Here is a 20526-nt window from a genome sequence, read left to right as displayed (position 1 = left end):
CCCGTGTGGCCCGCAAGGCGGCCCAGGGCACTTTAAGAGGCGGGGCCAGGACGCTCTAGCGCCGCCCCCTCGATTGACTCCGCGCCGGCTCGCGCCTCCGCCAACCGCTCTTCTCTTTCCCGTCTTTTCCCCCGGTGACCCCGGAAGTGGAAGTCGGCGGCCGCTGCGGGGACGGAAGGCGGAAGCGGAGCGGGAGGCGGAGCCGGGGGAGCTGCTCTCGTAGCTCCCCCTGGCCTCAGGCGCAGCTGCTCGAGGGGGAGGAGTTACCGCCGCGGTTCGGTACGTCGCCTTTGCCCCTGGACCCTGTCGGTGGGTTCTCAGGTGGTCTTTTGCTGGGGCACCTCTTAAGCTCCGCCCTGAGCTTTTCCTCCTAATCTGTACTGTCCCCACCCTTTTCTGACAGATTGCGGCCTCTCTCTTTAAGGCAGTCTTTTTTCTAAGAGTAATCCCTACCCCCCGACCACACCCTTTGCGGTAAATCCCCCCCCCCCCCAGTTCCCAGATTGAAGAGTTTAGCTTCTTGAGGGGAAAGAAGAAAAATTAAAATTTCGGGGGTAAGGGGGTTCCTGAGGTCGAGGTTTGGTGCAAGCAGGTTTGTGTTCATCCTAATTCAGGTTTATTGTTAGGGTTAGTAATGCCCCCAAAGAATTTGAATTTACGCGGTAGGGGGAGTGGGTACATTGTTTAACTTTGTCTCTTGGTTCTCTTCTTGACCATTCCCAACTTGATAACTTTGTTGCAGGCAATAGAACTTTTCATGATGGCTGTGACCTAAAATCCTCAGGAAGCCACGGGGTCATGGCCCAGAAGCACCCCGGAGAAGGAGGGTTGTGTGGAGCCCATCACAGCGGTGGTACCTCCTTCAGGACATCAGGACCCTCTGTGGATCCTGAAATACTTTCGTTCTCAAGACTCAGGAACTCAACAGAGACTGCGCCGAATGGTACACGCTGCTTCACAGAGCACTCTGGTCCTAAGTACACACAGCCCCCAAACCCAGCCCACTGGTCGGATCCAAGCCATGGTCCTCCGAGGGGTCCAGGACCACCTGGGGAAGGAGGGTACCCCGATGACAGTGAGGCGTCTTCGGAAGAGTCAGGAGTGGACCAGGAGCTCTCAAGAGAGAACGAGACTGGGTACCAGGAAGATGGGAGCCCTTCCTTTCTTTCCATTCCACCTGCTTGTAACTGCCAGGGAAGCCCTGGAGTCCCTGAAGGGACTTTCTCTGAGGAAGGCGATGGCTCTTCTAGCAGCTTCTGCCACCACTGCACCTCTCCAGCCTTGGAGGAAGATGAAGAGTTAGAAGAGGATGACGAGGAGGAACCTCTTAAATTTCCCAGTGACTTTCCACGTGTGTCCAGTGGAAAGAAACCCCCGTCCCGGAAGCAGAGACACCGTCTTTTGACCAAGGAGGATACTCGGGATAGTGGACGCAGAGATCCCAGGTCCCCTGGTCGTCATCGGCTGGGCCGAAAACGAAATCAGGCAGATAAGCGCAGAGGCCTGGGGCTCTGGGGAGTGGAGGAACTATGTCAGCTTGGACAAGCCGGCTTCTGGTGGCTGATTGAACTTCTGGTGTTGGTGGGAGAGTACGTGGAAACTTGTGGCCATCTCATTTATGCGTGCAGACAGCTGAAAGGCAGTGACCTGGACCTTTTTCGAGTTTGGGTGGGAGCCTGGGCAGGGAGATTGGGGGACTGGGCCCAGGTGATGGTCCAGTTTCTAAGCCAGAGCTTTTACTGTGCAGCAGGGCTAGTCACCCGTTTTCTTAGGCTCGTGGGTGCTTTCCTACTCCTGGCTCTTGCCCTCTTTTTGGGTTGTCTACAGTTGGGCTGGCGATTTTTGGTGGGACTGGGTGACCGGTTAGGCTGGAGGGATAAGACCTCACGACTGTTCTCTTGGCTGGATTCTCCAGCCTTGCGTCGTTGCTTAACTCTGCTGCGAGATAGCAGACCGTGGCAGCGGCTGGTAAGATTAGTTCAGTGGAACTGGCTGGAGTTGCCTTGGGTCAGGCAGAGGACTAACAAGCAAGGTAATGCGCCTGCCGCTAGTGGGCGCTGCTGCCAGCCAGAAGAGGAAGTAGCCAGACTTTTGACCATGGCTGGGGTTCCTGAGGATGAACTAAACCCTTTTCATGTGCTGGGGGTTGAAGCTACAGCGTCAGACATTGAACTAAAGAAGGCCTATAGGCAGCTAGCAGTGATGGTGAGTATCCTTTGCTTCTTGTTCCTCTTATGTATTTTCTGTTCCAGTTTTACTGAAGCTGAAGGATTGCATTCCTTTGTTTTGTTGTGAGGCCGAGTTTCACTATGTAGACAGGCTCACCTAGACTCAAGATTCTCCTGCCTCCATTCTGAGTGCTGTGGTTTACAGGCGCTTGCCTCTACTCCTAGCTAAGCGAAGGGAGACATTCTTAGGAAGGAGTCATAGACGTCTCTGACTAGGGAGCTTACTTTCTCCCCATTTAAAGTCTCTTGTCTTGAGGTTTTTTTTTGGGGGGGGGCGGGGTCATATGACAGACAGGGTTGAACTCACTCACTTCATAATAGCTAAATGAAATCCTTGAGGCCCAGACAGGCAGTATCTCAGTTGCTCTCACTGAACAAAGGAATTTTTGTTTTGTTGAAGTACTGGGATTATAAATGTGCATCACCATGAATGGTAAAGGAGGAAAAAGAGGAATTTAAAGATTTTTTTTTTTTTTTTGAGACAGGATTTCTTATGTAGCCTTGGCTGTCCTGGAACTAGCTCTGTAGATCTCAAACTCAGGCTGACTTCAAACACACAGAGATCCACCTGCTTCTGCCTCCTTAGGATTAAAGGCCTGTGCTACCAACACCTGGCAAGAACTTATCTTTTTAGATGTATTTTATGTGTATGAGTGTTTGCCTCCATGTATGCACATATACCACGTGCAAACTGGTACCCGAGGAGATGAAGGGTGTGGATCCCCTGGAGCTGGAGTTGGTGATGGTTGTGAGCTACCATGTCAGAACTGGGACTGAACCTGGGTCCTCTACAAGAATACCAAGTATTTTATCCACTGAGCCGACTTTCCAGCCCCAGCAGATTTTAAACATGGAGAAAGCAGCCTCTCCCAGAGAGGCAAGTGTGGACCTCGAGTGAGAGTGTTCAGGCTGTGCAGCCAGTGGTTATTCCAGGACCAGGAAAATGAAAACCGCTTCTTTTCGCTTGTGAGATCGAGGGTGGAGTCCAGGACCTGTGCATGCTGGGCAAGTGCTGTCCCTCTGATGTCCATGGAATTTTAAGACCCGGTGTAGCACGATTAGTAAAAATCCAGAGACAGAAATTGGGGTTCAGCCTGAAGGTCAGAAAAACAAAACAGCCAGCCACTGACTCTTAGCTCTACCTCAGTCCGAAATGGCGATCGCGATCGATCCGGCCTCCAGGAATCTCAGAATGAGACTGTGTCTGAAAGCTATTATTTCCCATTATATACTCCTCTCTAGTTCTGGGATTAAAGGTGTGCACCACTACCACTGATTGCTATGGCATACTAAGGTGGCTACTGGGATTAAAGGTGTGTGTCACCACTGCCTGGTGTGTAAGGCTGATCAGAGCGGTCGTTTTAGTCTCTGAACTCCAGGCAAGCTTTATTTATTAAAATACAAATGAAATATCACTACAACCCAGAATATGAAAGGGAAGAAAAAAAGGAGCATAAATCATAAGAGAGACGTGTATGTCACATATGTGCATGAAGATATGTTGCTTTTGTTAACTAGGTAGGTGGGAGTTTTGATGTACTGTATACTTGAGAGAATGAGGTTTTTTTTTTTTTTTTTTTTGCAGTGCTGGGGGTCAAACCCAGAATCTTGCTCATTCTAGCATGCACTCTGCACCTGATCTGAAGCCCCGCCCTATGATTGCTATTTCCTTTTTAAACATTATTTATTTATTTATTTATTTATTTATTTATTATGTATACAACATTCTGCCTCTGTGTATGCCCGCACGCCAGAGGAGGGTGCCAGATCTCAGTACAGATGGTTGTGAGCCACCATGTGGTTGCTGGGAATTGAACTCAGGACCTCTGGAAGAGCAGCCAGTGCTCTTAACCTCTGAGCCATCTCTCCAGCCCCTGCGATTGCTATTTCTGTACAACTAAAACTATATTATGAATATAAGTAATGTGTGTAAAACTGCACCTGAGGCTGACTTGACTTGACTGAATGGTCATCCTATATATACGCAGTTCTACCCAAAAAAAAAAAATCTCTCTTGTTCTGGGCTAGAATTTCTGTTGGCTTGTCGTATATAGCCTAGACCCCCATATGAATACCTTTAAAAGGCTGTTTTATCAGCTTGAGACTATGAAGTTTAAAAGCATTCTTTTTTTTTTTTTTTAAGCAGTGATGAGACTCATCTCTGTACTTTTGGGTAATGCAGATGGCTGTAGGAAGATAAAGGCTTCTTGTGGAGAAAGGCTGAAATGTAAAAAACTTCTGAGATCTTAATTTCTGGGGCAGAAAGGCAGAGCAGTAGAAAGTTTTGGATATTAGGGTCTCCTAGTTAATTTTCTATTGCTGTGATGAGACACCATGATCAAAGCAACTTATAAAAGAAAGCATTTGACAGGAGCTTGCTTACAGTTTCAGAGAGTGAGTTCATGACCGTCATGGCAGGGAGAAGGGCAGCAGATGGGTAGGTGTGCTTGAGCAGTAGCTAAGAGCTTACTGAGAGGGGAGACTGGGTTTAAACTCAGGCTCCAGCTGCTTGGAGTTTAGCACTGTGCTGTCACTTTCAACTTTGGGTAAGTTTGTGTGTGTGTGGTTTCCAGACAGGGTTTTTCTGTAACAGCCCTGGCTGTCCTAGAACTTGCTCTGTAGATCAGGCTAGTCTTGAACTCACAGAGATCTGCCTGCCTCTGCCTTGAGAGAGCTGGGATCAAAGATGTGTGCCACCACACTCTGCCAGATAAGAAAACATGAAATTGAAAAAGATGAGTTTGAAGTTGTAACATATTGGAAACTTTTATATTAAGAGTGCTAATCAAACTAAAATGCAAGGGCTTTAAATGTCAGGTAGGGTGACTCACCTGTCCCTGTTTGTCTGGGACTTTCAGAGCTGAGCTGGGATACTTCCAGACAAACTGGGATGACAAATCACCCTAGAGCTAGATTCTGTGCCAGATATGGGAATTGTGTTTGTTGTTTGCGAATGAGGTCACATATGTGGAGTGGGGGCCAGGGCACAACTTCAGGTATTGGGCCTTGCCTTCTACCTTGTCTAGACAGGGTCTCTTTATTGTTTTTCTACTGCTTATCCTAGACTAGCTGGCTTCTGAGGATTCTCTTGTCTCTGCTTTTCATCTCTTTGTAGGAATGATAGGATTATAGACACTTGATCTCTGTATGGTCCACTTTTATGTGGGTTCTGGGGATTTGAACTCAGGTCCTAATGCCCACTGAACCATCTCCCATGTGTCTTCATATAGATTCTTACCTAATCCTCTTAAAAATCTATAACAGAGCCTGGCGATGGTGGCGCACGCCTTTAATCCCAGCACTCGGGAGGCAGAGGCAGGCGGATCTCTGTGAGTTCGAGACCAGCCTGGTCTACAGAGCTAGTTCCAGGACAGGCTCTAAAGCCACAGAGAAACCCTGTCTCAAAAAACTAAAAAAAAAAAAAAAAATCTATAACAGATAAAAATATTCAAGGCCATAGAGCTTGAAAGCCTAGATGTAAACTCAGATCTCTCCATAAGCTATAGTATTGTATGAAAAATTTATATATAGATATGCTCTTAAACACGCAAACATACACACACACACACACACACACAAACACTCAGGACCTGAAATGGGGGAGGGTTGGGATTGATTTATGATGAATCAATTCTCTGTGTTTTGGGTAGGTTCATCCTGATAAAAATCATCATCCCAGGGCTGAAGAGGCCTTCAAAGTTTTGCGGGCAGCTTGGGACATTGTCAGCAACCCAGAGAGGCGGAAGGAATATGAACTGTGAGTTTAAAATGGGAAAATTCAGGGGAAGTGGATGGGAAATTCTCAGTGGAAGGCTCTGAACTTGTGGGTGGAGGCTCTGAGGCAGAAAGAACTTAAATTGTCATTTTTAGCTTAGCCAGCAGCCTCTAGAGCAGTGCACACTCATTTCTTCGCTGTTCGGACTGAATAATAATCACACAGAAACTATATTAGTTACAACACTGTTCGGCCAATAGCTTAGGTGTATTCCTAACTTGCTCTCACATCTTCAATTAACCCATTTCTATTAATCTGTGTATCACCACGAAGCTGTGGCCTACTGGTTAAGGTTCTGGCACCCTCCTCCTTTGACAGTTACATGGCATCTCTCTGACTCCTCCTACTCTTTCTCTATATCTCTTCCAACCTGGCTATATTCTGCTCTGCTACAGGCCAGAGCAGCTTCTTTATTAACCAATAGCAATAAAACAAATTCATAGTGTACAAAGAGGAATCCCACATCAGCAGTGGCTCTCAGTCTGTGCACTGTGACCCATCTGGGGGTCTAATGACACTTTTTAGGTGGGTTGCATATCAGACATTAATCACAGTTATGAAGTAACATCAAAAATAACTATGGCTGGGGGTCTCCACAACATGCGGAATTGTATTAAAGGATCGTAACATCAGGAAGCTTGAGAACCACTGCTGAGGCATCCAGTCTGTCTTTCTTTGTACCTTAATCCGCTGATTTACAAAGCCTTTCTCTCCTTTTAGGAAACGAATGGCGGAGAATGAGCTGAGCCGGTCAGTGAATGAGTTTCTGTCGAAGCTACAAGATGACCTCAAAGAGGCAATGAATACTATGATGTGTAGCCGATGCCAAGGAAAGCATAGGTATGAAACAGGACAACAGGAGTATGACAGCTGCAGCTTAGTGACTGGGTAGCCAAAGACCTGAGTGTCGTTGACGACTGGAGCACAGATGATGAGTGAAAGGACCCCAAGTCTGCCATGTTTGCCCTACTACTAAGACCGAGGATTCAGGGCTGGAGAGGTGGCTCATGGCTAAGAGCATTTGCTTTTTTCCAGCGGATCTGGTTTCTGCTACCAGCACCTCCAGTAGATGCTTCACTGCTGTCTGTAACTGCAGCTCTAGCCACACTCTGGCTCTGGGGCATCAGCAGTCATGCACACGTACTTACATGTATACACACATACTTTCAAACATATACAAAAAAAATCTTTCTTTTATTTTTTTTAATTTTTATTTTTGGAGACAGGGTTTCTCTGTGTAGTCCTGACTGTCCTGGAACTCATTCTATAGACCTGGCTGGCCTCAAACTCACAGAGATCCACCTGCCTCTGCTTCCCTAGTGCTAGGATAAAGCATGCATCACCATCGCTAGGCTGAAAACAAATCTTTAAAATAAAAAGATTGAGGATTTCAACTGCTGATGCCAAAATACAGCTCTCATAAAGCAGGTGTGATGTCATATGCCTAGGATGCCAGCATTCAGGAGGTACAGGTGGGAAGAGTTGAGGTTCAAGATCATTCCCAGTGATATATCACAAGGCCAGGCTGGGCTATGTGAGCTCCCATTTCAACAAAAGGGAATAAAAGTTAATTCGGTAGCCACATAGGAATGCCTTGGCCTGGGAACATAGATTCTGGTTATATGCCTAACCTCATTCAAACATGCTCACAGTTTCAGGAAGTTTTTATTTACTTATTTTTTATAATTTTTTGTATTTTATGTGAGTTTGCCAGTATGTATGCATACTACCTGTGTGCCTGGTGCTGGAGGAGGTCAGAAGAGGGCATTGAGGGCTGGTGAGATGCAGTTAAGTGCACTAACTATTCTTTTTTTTTTTTTTCTTAAGATTTATTTATATATTTATTATATATACAACATTCTGCCTCCATGTATGCCCGCACGCCAGAAGAGGGCACCAAATCTCATTACATATGATTGTGAGCCACCATGTGGTTGCTGGGAATTGAACTCAGGACCTCTGGAAGAGCAGCCAGTGCTCTTAACCACCGAGCCATCTCTCTAGCCCCCAGCACTAACTATTCTTTCAGAGGACCCAGGTAATTCCCAGTAGCCACATGGTAGGTGGCTCACAACCATCCATAATTCCAGTCCCATAGGATCTGATACCCAGTGCCCTTTACTGACCTCCAAGGGCACCAGACATGCACATGATACACAGACATACAAACACTTATGCACATAAAAGAAATAAAATTTAAAAATCAAATAAAATATGATACTGATTCCATCCATTTAAAAAATAGAAAGGTATCAAAATCTCTAGACCTGGAGTTATGGATGGTTATTAACCACCACTTGGGTGCTGGGAATTAAACCCAGGTCCTCTGTAAGAGCCATCTCTCCAGCTCCTGAGGTTTTTTTTTTCTTAATCTTTTACATTTATATATGTATATTTGCTTGCTTACAAGCATGTCTGTATACACAGAGGTGTGGAAGTGGAAGTCTGAGACAACTTGATGTAATTCTCTCCTTCTACCATGTGAACCCTGGGGATGAACGGAGGTCATCAGGCTTAGTGGCACATGCCTTTACCCACCGAGCCATCTTACTAATTATATTTTTATAGATAAAGAGCAAAATTTATAAATTAAGCACTTAAAATTTTTTTCTTTTAGATTTATTTATGTGTGTACAAGTGTTTTGATTGCATGTATATATATATGCACCATGTGTATCTGGTACCTGCAGAAATCAGAAATGGGAGTTGGGTCTCCTGCAACGTTACTGATGGTTGTGGGCCACCATGTAGGTGCTGGAAATTAAACCTGGGTCCTTGGCAAGAGCAACAGCACTCTTAACCCCTGAGCCATCTCTCCAACCTCAAGATACTTTTTAACTCCACTGATGGGAATATCAGGTAGGCCTCACATGTAGCCTGCTGAGTTGGAAGCTAGTGGTCTGTTAGTGTACCCAAAGGATTTACCTAATGGTCACAAGGTGGTAAGGTAAAACACAGTGGACAGTGAATGGTGATTAAAGGGGCTAAAGATAGTCCAAGGTAATCTGCTATAGACATGCAATATTCAAGTCCTACAGTCAGCATTAGTTCTAATCAATCACCTTTGTAAAAGTTTTTAGCATAAGTATGGCTTTTTGGGGTATATATATATCATATAATCAGTAAAGGGTTCATAAGGCCTTACCTTTTTGAGGATTTATAGGCAGTTAAAAGTTATTGGAAGAATTTTTTTTTCTAAATACTGATTTTATGTATATGAGTGACTTGTCTTTGTGCACACCAGAAGAGGCTATCAGATCCTATTACATATGGTTGTGAGCTACCATGTGGGGTGCTGGGCATGGAACTCAGGACCTCTGGAAGAGCAGCCAGTGCTCTTAATCATTGAGCCGTTTCTCCAACCCCTGAGAGAAAATTTAAGTTGTATAGCACTGGTAAGGTGCCCATGCCCTGTAAGCAACCCTAATGAAACTGATTAAGTCACTACACCACCCCCAAATGAACAAAGGCCAGGACATGAGAGCAGATTGTTAGTTGGGAATAGGAGGATATCAGTGGGAGTAAGAGAGAGTGTGATAGGAGGCAAAGGACCAAAGTACACTGTACACGTGTGAAACAGAATTAAAGCCATCAGTGTCTGTAAGTGTTATATGCTAATAAGACATCAAAGAAAGAAAACATAGTTTAAATATAGAAATGTGAAAACAGAGTATGGAATATACTCCTGTAGTACCAGCACTAAGGAGTCTAAGGTAGAAGCATTATATGTTTAAGTCTAGCCTCGGCTACATACCATGACCCTGCCTCAAACTAAAAGAAAGTTGAAGGTAGAGTATAGAGAGGCAGATATTATAGCTGAGTAAAGATAACTTATTGTATAGTTGTATTTGACAGTAATGACCACTTGAAGAGCATTAAGGAATTATGTGTTGGGTTGCAGGAGGTTTGAAATGGATCGGGAACCTAAGAATGCCAGATACTGTGCTGAGTGTAATAGGCTGCATCCTGCTGAGGAGGGAGACTTTTGGGCAGAGTCAAGCATGCTGGGCCTCAAGATCACCTACTTTGCACTGATGGATGGAAAGGTCTATGATATCACAGGTACACACACTTCTGACCTCTAAATACAAGATCATATTTCTTTATCTCATTTGCTATGAATGGATGTTTTGGGTAATTATCTCTATTTGCAGAGTGGGCTGGATGCCAACGTGTGGGGATCTCTCCAGATACCCACAGAGTTCCTTACCATATCTCATTTGGTTCTCGGGTACCAGGCACCAGTGGTCGGCAGAGGTAGGTGATGCTTCTCTCATTTAACCACTATATCATTTGTATGGTTTCAGCAGCCTAGGTCTCTAGGTTTGGGAACTGACCCAGTATAGTTAATTTTGGTTGCTGACTGTTATGGCTCCTGCCTCATTTTATCTTTTCTCCCTCAGGGCCACTCCAGAGGCCCCTCCTGCTGACCTGCAGGATTTCTTGAGCCGGATCTTTCAAGTACCCCCAGGGCAGATGTCCAATGGGAACTTCTTTGCTGCGCCTCAGCCTGGCCCTGGGGCCACTTCGACCTCCAAGCCCAACAGTACAGTACCCAAGGGAGAAGCCAAACCTAAACGGCGGAAGAAAGTGAGGCGGCCCTTCCAACGTTGACACCCTTCTCTTCCTTCCTCAAATCCATGTCAGGGAGTCAAAAGGGCTGTGTACAGCACAGGATGGAATTTGATTTGTTTATTTTTTAAATACTTTAAAAAGGGAAAAATTTAAATTTTTCACTCAGTACTTAGAGGAAGTCATTGACCTAGTCTCCCTCTTCTCCAACACCGAGGAACTGAATCTTGTCTTCTGACAATACCAAAGAAATAGGAGGTGGCCAGAGCAAAGAACTTAGGGTCGGACCTAGTCCAGTCAGTGTTGGACCTAGTCCAGTTAGTGCGTTCCTAAGGTGTGGGAATTGGTGACTTCTCTGGGCTCTGTATGCCTTTATTATTTGCTCTCAGAGCAAATGAAACACACCCCTTTTTAAATGAGTGTATCTTATTTCTTAACCCATTTCAGGGGTTCCTTCCCCTTTACTCTGATGTACTAGCTAAGAGAAAAAGCATGTAGTCCTAATTTTGGAGATACAGAATTCAGAGTGGAAACTGAATTTTTCCTCTGACTTTCGCTTTATGGGACACCACCTAACTTCAGGCTTGTTTTTGCAAGGATGGCCAAAATTAATTAATTTTTAAAAAGCAGACTTATGCCCTGTGCCCTTGGGTGAGGGGGAAGAATGGAGGGGTTCCCAGAGGGCCCCTTGTGAGCCAAGGGTTTGTATTTTTTTAAGTTTGTTCATATTTGTATGTACATATCTATTTAAAGCCAGGGGATTATCTTTCTATAAATAATATTACTGGCAACTTATATCTTCCTTCTTTTCTTTGCTTATGTAGTTGTGAGTTCTTTTCTGTTTTCTTTGGAGACTGAGTCTTACTATGTGTAGACCAGGCTGGCCTCCAGCTTGCAGTGATTCTTCTGTCTCTGCCTCCTGAGGGCTGGGATTATAGGTGCTTGCTACCACACCTAGCTCAGGAGTACTTTTTTCTTATTTGAGAATTCTTTCCTTGTTGTTACCTGAGAGTGAAGGCTACCCTGTATTGGATCAAAGGAGTAGTGATAAAAATTTGCTTAAATCTTTTATAGTAAGTCAGGATTCTATATTTCCTCTCCAGCATTAAGAACATCTCTCTATTCTTCTGGCTTACCAAATTTCAGTCATAACTGAAAAGACTTTATTTTAAGGAAAATATACAGCAAAACAGAACTTGAAGGTGGTAGGTTTGGGAGACATGGAAACAGAATCATCAGACAAGCTGCCCAAGTGTACAGAGGAGAGTGGTGTGGCCCTTCACCTCATCCACCTTTCCTGATTCAGACAATCTTGACCCTATTAAGGCTGGGCTCAGGAACCCCAGTTTCCAATTTCTTCCTTCTTGGAGTTCAGAAAGGTTTATCTTGTCTCCCAGACTTCCAAGATACAGAAGAGCACTGAGAAGGGAAAGCCATTATATCTCTTTGTTCCAGTGCTTTCCCTCGGTGCCTGCAGAACTGTCAACTCATCTTTCAGTATTTGTTGATTCCAAAGAGACGAACCCCATGGAATTGGGGCAGCTTAGGCAGCAGAACGCTGAGCAGTGAGGCAGTGTTGATGAGGAAATGAGCAGCGTCGTACTTGGTGTAGAAGCTGGCCAGGAGGTAGCTAGGGAGAACAAACCAGGGGGACAAACGTTGGCTTTCCATACCCACATTCATGACTTTCTAGTGATCGTCTTTTCTATTTTCAGTCACTAGTTTTACTGCATAGTCTTTGTAGTCTGAAACTACTCCAGCTAAATTAACAGTATTTAAATGAGGTTTAGGATATGATCAGAAGGTATCTGTAACTAGAGACTGTACCTCAGTTTGTTTGCTAATTGTTGTCACCCCTCCCCCCCAAGCTGAGGACCAAACCCAGGGCCTTGTGCTTGTGCAGCAAGTGCTCTACCACTGAGCAAGACCCCAGCCCATTTGCTGGTTGTTAATGATAAATTGCAAAGGACAGCCAAAGCTGTTTTGCCCTGTATTACTTTTGGAGCCTTTTGTTTCCTTTCCCCAAATCAGTTTTACTTTTTAATCAGTCTGCCTTTATTTGCTTTTTGTTTGTTTTGTTTTTTGAGACAGGGTTTCTTTCTCTGTGTAGTAGCCCTGGTTGTCCTGGAACTAGCTCTTGGAGACTAGGCAGCTGGCCTTGAACTCACAGAGATATGCCTGTCTCTGCCTCCCAAGTGCTGGGACTACGGGTGTGTGCCACCACTGCCCGGCTACTTATTTGCTTCTTTTGGGACTGTAAAATCACTTGGATTCATATAGGAGTTTGATTTATTTTCAGTCCCTCCTTCCTTTCCTTATTACCATGGAACCAGCAAGGAATGCTTAACTACTATGTTGTATTTTATAACACTCTCTGTAGGCTTAGGACTAGTGTACTAGTCCTATACACACACAGTAGTGTATGTGTGTGTGTGAGTAAGTGCAGGTACATGTTCATGTGTGGGTGTGCTTGGAGACGAGATGGCAACATGAATCTTCTTTGATTGCTCTTCACTTTTTTTTTTGAAGCTGGGGTCTCTTTGAAGTGCAGTACTTTGGGTAGACTAGCTGGTCAGCAAGCCCTGGGGATCTTCCTGCCTCCAACTCTTCAGTTCCGGAATTATAGGCACCCATGGTTGTGTGTGGCCATATTTGGCTTTTACATATATGCTGGGGATTGAACTCAAGTCCTTATGCTTGTGTGGGAAGAACCTGACTAAGCCATTTCCCCACCCCTAGTACATTTTCCTTGGTTCGTAGAGCCACTGGTGAGCCAGCATCTCCTCTACCCCAGACTCACAGTACAATAGGAGAGATGCTGAGGAACTTTCGGGAGGAGGTAAACTGTAGTCCATAGTCCATCTGTTCCCAATGTGTCAACAACCGAGCCTTTCCTTGGTCAGGGGTCTCAAAGGGCGTCCCTTTCACTGTGTGCAGGAAGATATACATTGCCTGGGAGGAGGGAAAGGGGCAGTGTGAGGGCTGGAAAGTAGTCCTTGGGCAGCAGCAATGCCAAGATCCCAAAAGGAAGACATACATTCCCAAACAGTTGGTGACTTTGTTTTGTTTTGGGATAGACCTGGGTTGGGTACAAGGGTGTGGTTTAGTGCTCACCAAGTTATGGATGACGTTGGTCAGGGTCCAGACAACAGGAATGCTGAAGAAAGGGATGCTGAGTAGAACCACATGCAGCAGTCCTACCAAGATGATGTAGGCCAGCCAGATGCCCCGACTATTCATCACTCGAGTGTTGGGGTTCACTTCGCTGTGTGCCACCCCCACATTCATCCTACCACAATGAGGGATCAGGCAGGAGTCCAACTCAATTTCCTCTTAACCCCTGGTTGAGCTTGTTCCCCAGTTGTCTCCTGAAAAGCCAAAATCCCCTGAACTCTTGGGAATGAAAGAATTTCCCTATCATGCAAAAACAAAACAAAACAAAAAACAAAGGAAAAACTGAAGACTTTGTTAAAACTTTAAGAAGACGGAAGCAGCTGGGTGTGGTGGCTCAAGCTTGTCATCCCTCTACTTGGGAGGTTGGGCCATGAGGACTGTCCTGAGTTTGAGGCTATCCTGGGCTAGAATGAGATCATTTCTCCAAAACAGAAGAGCAAGAGGGTCTTTAAAATGGCTAATCTGGAAAAGGCATTTGCCACCAAGTTTAAAGACCTGAGTTGGACCCCAGGATGCACACAGTGGAAGCAGACTCCCACAAGCTGTCCTGGCTTCCATACCTGCCATCGTTAGTGTGCACACCCACACAGTGGTTTGTTTCGTTCACTCCCATCTCTGCACTTCTATTATAACATGAAGCAGTAAGCTTAGGCTGTGACACTCACTCGAAGCATCAGGGCAGTCGGGAGTATTTTTAATTTACTTTCTTGAAGTTATTAAATCATAAGAGGTCACCCACACCCAGAGTTCTATAAGAACGCTATGCAGTTATGAAAGGACCAATAAGGTACCGAGAGTAAAGCCGCCTCTGGTCCTCATCTTTTTCTAGGGCTTGTCTTGTCTATTCTATCTCTCACCCTCATGGCAGGTTACCAGCCAGTAGCTTCAGCCCTTCTGTGAAGCGTGGGGCGCTGTAAGAACTTACCCAGTTGTTCAGTTAATCTAGGAAGGGACCTGAGCTCAGTCCGTCAAGCAATGGAGCCGTCACCCTTCTAGAGGAGCTTTTGGCATTTAAACTTATGCTAACTCTAATGCCTATTTTTTACCTGCTCTTGCCTGTCCCCAAATTCCCCAAATCAGGTTCCGAGTCCGCCCAGGCTCCTCCCAGAGTCCCACTTTCGCAAGTCGTTTAAGGCTTTCTTCACGGGAACTCGTATTCGCCGCCGCCCTTCCCAGTACTCTCACCAGCTTCGTTCGGTAACCTTTTCCAAGTTCCGCACAGCCCCTACCTGCGAGCTTCAGAAGCCGGTCCGGCTGGGGCACAGCGAGGGCTCACACTTGTGGTCTCCAGGAAGTGGCCGCCTTTCGCCCCGTCTGCGCTTTTCCTATTGGTGGAACAGAATCCGCGCTGTCCCCAATCATTGGTTGGTTGTGCAGTGGGGACGTGCAATTGGTCAATTTTTCCATCGTTAGGCTATGCAAACCCCGCCCTTCCCTGGATCCAGCTTTTCAGTGAGTCCTGGAAAGTGGCCAAGAGGCGTGAGAGCGACGCGCCGTAGACCAATGGAAAGAACCGTTGGTGTGAGGTCGGAGTAAGAGCGACGGCGATTGGTTGACAGAGCCTAGACTCCTGGAGGCGGGGGCAGCGCTGGGTCTGGTGGAGTTAAGGCGCAGCAAGATGGCGACGGAGACGGTGGAGCTACACAAGCTGAAGGTACCGTTACGCGGGGAAGGCTGAGGTGGGGTTTTCTGGAGCCCGAATCCCGCACGGGGTCCTGCGCCGCCTTCTGCGTGTTTTTCTTTTAGGCGCTTATACTTCTTTCCTGGCTTCCGTTGTAGTTTTGTGCCTCCTTTCTTAGGCCTGCCCTAAACCCCGTTTCTCCTCAGGATTTTATTGCTGTCTTTACCTGTTGTTTCGGCCCTCTCCTCATTGCTGTATTATCTCTCATCCTTTCTCACCTTTCTCCTTTCTCATTAGATTTGCATTACGTCAGTGTCCTTCCCCCGGGGCCCATGCGGACCCCAAATTACGTTTTCTTCTCAGATTGATGTGTTCCCCTCTCGTCCCACGGCTGAGATTGCTCAGTTAGCATATATCGGCGTTTTTGCATGTGTGCCTGGACATGTCGCAAACATAACCCAGAAGATGTCTCCATTCTCTTTTAACTAGGTGGGGTTACGCCCCCGTACTCGAATTTTGGAAGCAAGGAGAGGCCTTAAAATGGGTTTACCGGTGGAAGCGTGGGGCAGAGGCCGGCCGCTCAAGAGTTTGTAAAATGACGAACACATTAGCCCTAAAAGTTTTTTTTTTTTTTTTTTTTTAAGTTTTCTCTGGAAAACTGCCCTCTCTTGAGACTGTTTCCCTCCCCCTACAGAGAACGGATAGCTGTAGGATTTTGGAAATATATGAAGTATGTTTGAAAACGTTAGGATTTTACTTTTGCTGTCTGTCATTGGGAAGGACCCCCCCCCCCGGGTCTCTTGGTGTTATTTTTGTTTGTTCGTTTGTTTAAGATCTATTTTTGTTGTGTACATGTATGCATCTGTGGGAATGTGTGGTGCATGCCCGAGGAGGTTAGAGAGGATGTTGGATCCCCGGAGCTGGAGTTCCAGGCAGCTGTAAGCAGGCTGATGTGGGTGCTGGGAACAGAATTTGGTCCTCTACAAGAGCAATAAATGCTCTTAACCGCTGGGCTATCTCTCTGTCACTCCTTGGTGTCACTTCTTGCTGACATTCTGAACCACAGGACCTATTTTGAGTTGTAAATTTTGGTAATCATATTACTTTTGTTATATGTAGACTTACACTTCTATGATTAATCTTTTTGGGAAGAATTAAGAAACTATGTTGATTATTGTTTGTTTTCACATATATCTTTGCTGTTAAATGTTTTGGTCACCTTATCCTGGGAACCTGGTACAAATCAAACTTAGTAAAAACTAAAAATTTATATTTGTTTATTGAGACAGGATCTCACTATGTGGCTCTAGCTGGCCTGGAACTCACAGAGTTCCTCCTACCTCTGTCTCCCAAGTATTGGGATTAAAGACATGTGCCATCATGCCTGTTTTTCTATTTTCTCGTTGTTGTTTTATTTGTTGCATTGAGATGATTTTTCAAAAATATTAGTTTATGAGTACGGGTGTTTTGTTTGTATGTATGTCTGTGTGCCTGAAGAATCATAGCCAGTTGTTAGTCTCCACGTGTGCTGGGAACTGAACCTGACTCCTCTCAAAGAGCAGCCAGTGCTCCTAACTGTTGAGCCATTTCTCCAGTCCTGAAAACTTTCTCTTTTTTCTTAGAGCTTGATAATTGTGTCTGAAGAAATGGTTTAGTGGTTAAGAGCTCTTGCTGTCCTGGAGGACCTGAGTTTGGTTCCAGTCACCTGAACACCAGCTCGAAGGAATCTGATGCTCTCTTCAGGTGTCCTCAGACACCTGCTTCTGTACCCCCCCCAACATTTCTAATCTTGAAAAAGCCTTCATAATTTTTGAGTTTTTTTGTCATGCTTTAAAATATGTAAGTGAAGTGTGTGTAGAAAAAGTCCTTATAATTTAGTTTTTTCAGGGGACATCACCTTTTTTGACAGCAAATGTTTCTTAACTATTGGATCTCAACTTCATTAGTGGGTTTTTATGTTATTTTAGTTGCTGGAATGAATTTTCATTGGTTTCCTAATGATTATCTGAACAAGTAAGAAAAAACGTAGCAACTACCTCATTTTAGTTATCTGTATGAGTTCTGTACTGTTGTACATGTTACAAAGTATACACAGAAAATTAATTTTTAGGTGAAAGAGATTAAAAATTAGTGAGCTATCTTGATATTTTCTTATTTGTACCCTTTTGAAATCCTGGAATAAGTCACTAGTTACAACTAGTTATGACTTTCCTTTGTGGATTTGCACTTGTTTAAGGAGTTCCTCCTTCCATCATATTGATATTTGCATTTGATTGAGTGAATCCCATCTGTGTCTTCCGACCTGTACTATGTAGATAGGAGCACATGAGGCGCTCCTGAGGGCCAGAGCAGGGCTTACTCTTTAATCACGGTTGCTTGTCTTTGCTTTCTCTCTAGAGCACTTCTTAAACTTTTGGAGGTCACAGATATCTTTGAAACTCTGATGAAAGGTATGGACCTTCTCCCCAGAAAAAGGCATGTACAATACTTTGCATGCGATTTAAGGGGCTCCATAAAATTACCTTTTAGCCCTGAGGAGTCCATAGACCTCTGGTTAAGAACCCATATAAATTCTGGCTTTGAAGACAATGTTAGGCTCTAATGTTCATCTTGATTTAATAGTCTGACGTTTTGATTTGACTTAGACTTTTTACTTTAATTTATCTTTGAGACAGTGCTTCTCTGTGTTGCTTTTGCTGGCCTGAAATTTGATACATAGACTAGGCTGGCCTAGAACTCACTGAGATCTGCCTGCCTCCATATCCCACCCAGTGCTGGGTTTAAAGGTAGGTAGGTACTGTGTTACCCAGCTGATTTAGTTTTTTTTTTTTTTTTTTTTTTTTGATTTTCGAGGCTGGGTTTCTCTGTAGCTTTTGGTTCCTGTCCTGGAACTAGCTCTTGTAGACCAGGCTGGCCTCGAATTCACAGAGATTCACCTGCCTCTGCCTCCCGAGTGCTGGGATTAAAGGCGTGCGCCACCACTGCACGGCTGATTGAGGGTTTTTAATACCCAAAAAAAACCCCAAAACAAACAACAACAAAAAAAAAACCCAGTTTCCACTTGGTGGTGGTGGTGCATACCTTTAATTCCAGTTTTGGGGAGGCAGATGTGCAGATCTCTGATTTCAAGGCCAGCCCTGTCTATAGAGTGAGTTCCAGGACAACCAGGGCTAAACCCTGTCTTGAAAAACCAGCCAACTAAAAAAAAAAAAAAAAAAAAAAAAAAAAAAAAAAAAAAACAAAAACCCAGCCAACTACAGCCAACTAACCAAACCTCGAAAAACCCTCCAAGAACAAAAAACAAACAAAAAACCCAAACCAAAAAACCTCAAAACTCCATAAGCCCAACTGTTTTTAAGCTGGGCTTAGTGGACCCCAGCACTTGGGAAGCAGAGGCAGGTGGATCTCTGTGAGTTCCAGGCTAACTTGGTCTACATAGTAAGTTCCAGAACACCCAGGGTGACAGGGAAAGACCCTGTCTCAAAAAGAAAAAAGAAAAGAAGAAAAAGGCTCTTTTTATTTTTATAAAGAGAAATTGGTGACTTTAGTTCAGAAGAAAGGAACAAGGTTTAAAGCATGAAGGATAAAGATGTCTGCATTGATACATAGAGTCTATATCAAGTGCAGATTTCTGAAAATTTTATGACAATATAGGCATTCTGACTCAGTTGGAAAGACTGACTTGTGGTTGGGAATGTCTTGAACTATAACAACCAAATTTATAATTAATCATGCTAAAAGGAACTCTACGGTGGAGGGAACCAGAGGTCGATAATAGTGTCTAGTGTCATAGTATTTGTGTTATTGAAACTTGTAAATGTTGTTGGTAATGATTTGGAAGGTTAGTGAAGCTGACTATAAAAGTAAATTGGAGTGTTGTTGTAGAGGGTGGGGTTCTTGTTATTGTTTTTTTTTTTTTTATCTTATGTGTTCCTTTGTATGAATGCGGACATGCACATTTGTGAAAGTCAGAGAACAATCTCTGGTGTTATTTTCACGTACCACCTTGTTTGAGACAGAGCTCTTGTTCCATTTTGCCTATGCCAGGCAGGTTGGCCTTCCAGCTTCTGAGGATTCTTCTGTGTCTGCCTCCTGTCTCAGTGTAGGAGTGCTAGGATTACTTGCTACCTTATCTGATTGTGTGACTTCAAACTCACAAAAATCCGCCTGCCTCTGCCTCTGCCTCTGGAGTGCTGGGATTAAAGATGTGCTCCACCACTGCCCGGCCTCACATTCTTTTTTTTTTTAAATTTTAAATTACATTTGTGTGTGTGTGTGTGTGCGTATGTATGTGTGTGTGTGTGTGTTAGGGTGAGTTGTGCCAATGTCATACATTTGGAGGTTAAAAGAAAACTGTCAGGATTTTCTCTTCCACGTGTCCCAGATCATCAGGCTACTTTGTGTAAACACTTTTAATCTCAGCACTTGGGAAGCAGAGGTAGGTGAATCTCTGAATTCGTTGTGGCCAACCTTCTCTATATAGTGAGAGTTCCAAGATAACGAAGGCATTATATAGAGAGACTCGGTCTCAATAAAAGAGACCATTTTTAAAAAACAAGACTTTTTTTTTTTTTTTTTTAAATAAAATAAGAACAGAAAATCAAAAGAAACAAAAAAAACCAGGGTCAAGCCAGGCAGTGGTGGTTCATACCTTTAATCCTAGCCTTCAGGAGGCAGGAGTTGTAATAGCTATTCCCTTATAGTCTGAGGCAGGTGGAATTTTTATGAGTTCAAGGTCAGCCTGGTCAACTGAGTGAGTTCCAGGACAGGCAGGGCTACACAGAAAAACCCTGCCTTGAAAAGACAACAAAATACCAGAGTTGCTATGTAGCCTAGGCTGGATTGGGACTCTGTTGTTTAGGCTGCCTGCCTCTACCTATGAGTGCTAGGATTATAAGCATGAGCTACTACACTTGGTTTACTACTTTAGATTTTCATTTTTCATAATTGTTTTATAAAATTGGTTCTGGTATTCCTATTTTAAAGATAAGAAAACTGAGGCACAGAAACTATAAATTATTTTCCAGTAATACATAGGTGTAGGTGGTAAAGGTAGAATTTAAACCTAGCTTGTTTTTAGTGTGGAGCTCAAGACTGAGCTCCATCTCTCCAGCTCTCAACTAGGTTTTTTTTTTTTTTTTTTTTTTTTGTTTTTT

General features: G+C 44.4%; 3 protein-coding genes across 11 annotated transcripts in view; 2 read left to right on the top strand and 1 right to left on the bottom strand.

Annotated features, from left to right (window-relative positions):
• Window positions 1–146: 146 nt before the first annotated feature.
• On the top strand, window positions 147–11366 carry Dnajc14 (DnaJ heat shock protein family (Hsp40) member C14). 3 transcript variants are annotated; one of them, XM_050128180.1, is made up of 7 exons: window positions 147–279; window positions 743–2205; window positions 5879–5985; window positions 6724–6843; window positions 9905–10065; window positions 10158–10260; window positions 10407–11366. In XM_050128180.1, exons 2-7 carry the CDS (start codon window positions 799–801, stop codon window positions 10615–10617), a joined length of 2109 nt encoding a protein of 702 aa, XP_049984137.1. In that variant the 5' UTR covers window positions 147–279; window positions 743–798; the 3' UTR covers window positions 10618–11366. The 3 variants fall into 3 exon arrangements, with proteins under 3 accessions (XP_049984137.1, XP_049984138.1, XP_049984139.1); XM_050128181.1 differs by having other exon boundaries at window positions 211–309; XM_050128182.1 differs by lacking the exon at window positions 147–279 and adding an exon at window positions 505–592.
• A 134-nt stretch (window positions 11367–11500) lies between these two features.
• Ormdl2 (ORMDL sphingolipid biosynthesis regulator 2) lies at window positions 11501–15063 on the bottom strand. 5 transcript variants are annotated; one of them, XM_050128193.1, is made up of 4 exons: window positions 14979–15063; window positions 13690–13943; window positions 13376–13527; window positions 11501–12205 (listed from the first exon to the last, which is right to left on the bottom strand). In XM_050128193.1, exons 2-4 carry the CDS (start codon window positions 13861–13863, stop codon window positions 12070–12072), a joined length of 462 nt encoding a protein of 153 aa, XP_049984150.1. In that variant the 5' UTR covers window positions 13864–13943; window positions 14979–15063; the 3' UTR covers window positions 11501–12069. The 5 variants fall into 5 exon arrangements, with proteins under 5 accessions (XP_049984150.1, XP_049984152.1, XP_049984154.1 ...); XM_050128195.1 differs by having other exon boundaries at window positions 13690–13989; window positions 14979–15062; XM_050128197.1 differs by having other exon boundaries at window positions 13690–13864; window positions 14979–15054.
• Window positions 15064–15222: 159 nt separating this feature from the next.
• The window catches only part of Sarnp (SAP domain containing ribonucleoprotein), a 55326-nt gene continuing 50022 nt past the window's right edge, over window positions 15223–20526 (top strand). For all 3 annotated transcript variants that reach the window (XR_007589506.1, XM_050128192.1, XM_050128191.1), the window contains exon 1: window positions 15223–15403. Coding sequence is in view for 2 of the 3 variants with exons in the window: in XM_050128192.1 (XP_049984149.1) it covers window positions 15368–15403 (36 nt within the window). In the remaining variant the exon portion in view is untranslated. The remainder of the gene's footprint in view (window positions 15404–20526) is intronic.

The sequence above is a fragment of the Alexandromys fortis genome, unplaced genomic scaffold, assembly GCF_014885135.2.
Source record: "Alexandromys fortis isolate MF-2015 unplaced genomic scaffold, M_Fortis_MF-2015_v1.1 scaffold_263, whole genome shotgun sequence".
Classification (NCBI taxonomy): domain Eukaryota; kingdom Metazoa; phylum Chordata; class Mammalia; order Rodentia; family Cricetidae; genus Alexandromys; species Alexandromys fortis.
Note: the sequence above shows the minus strand (reverse complement) of the source record. Positions and strands in the feature narration are given on the sequence as shown.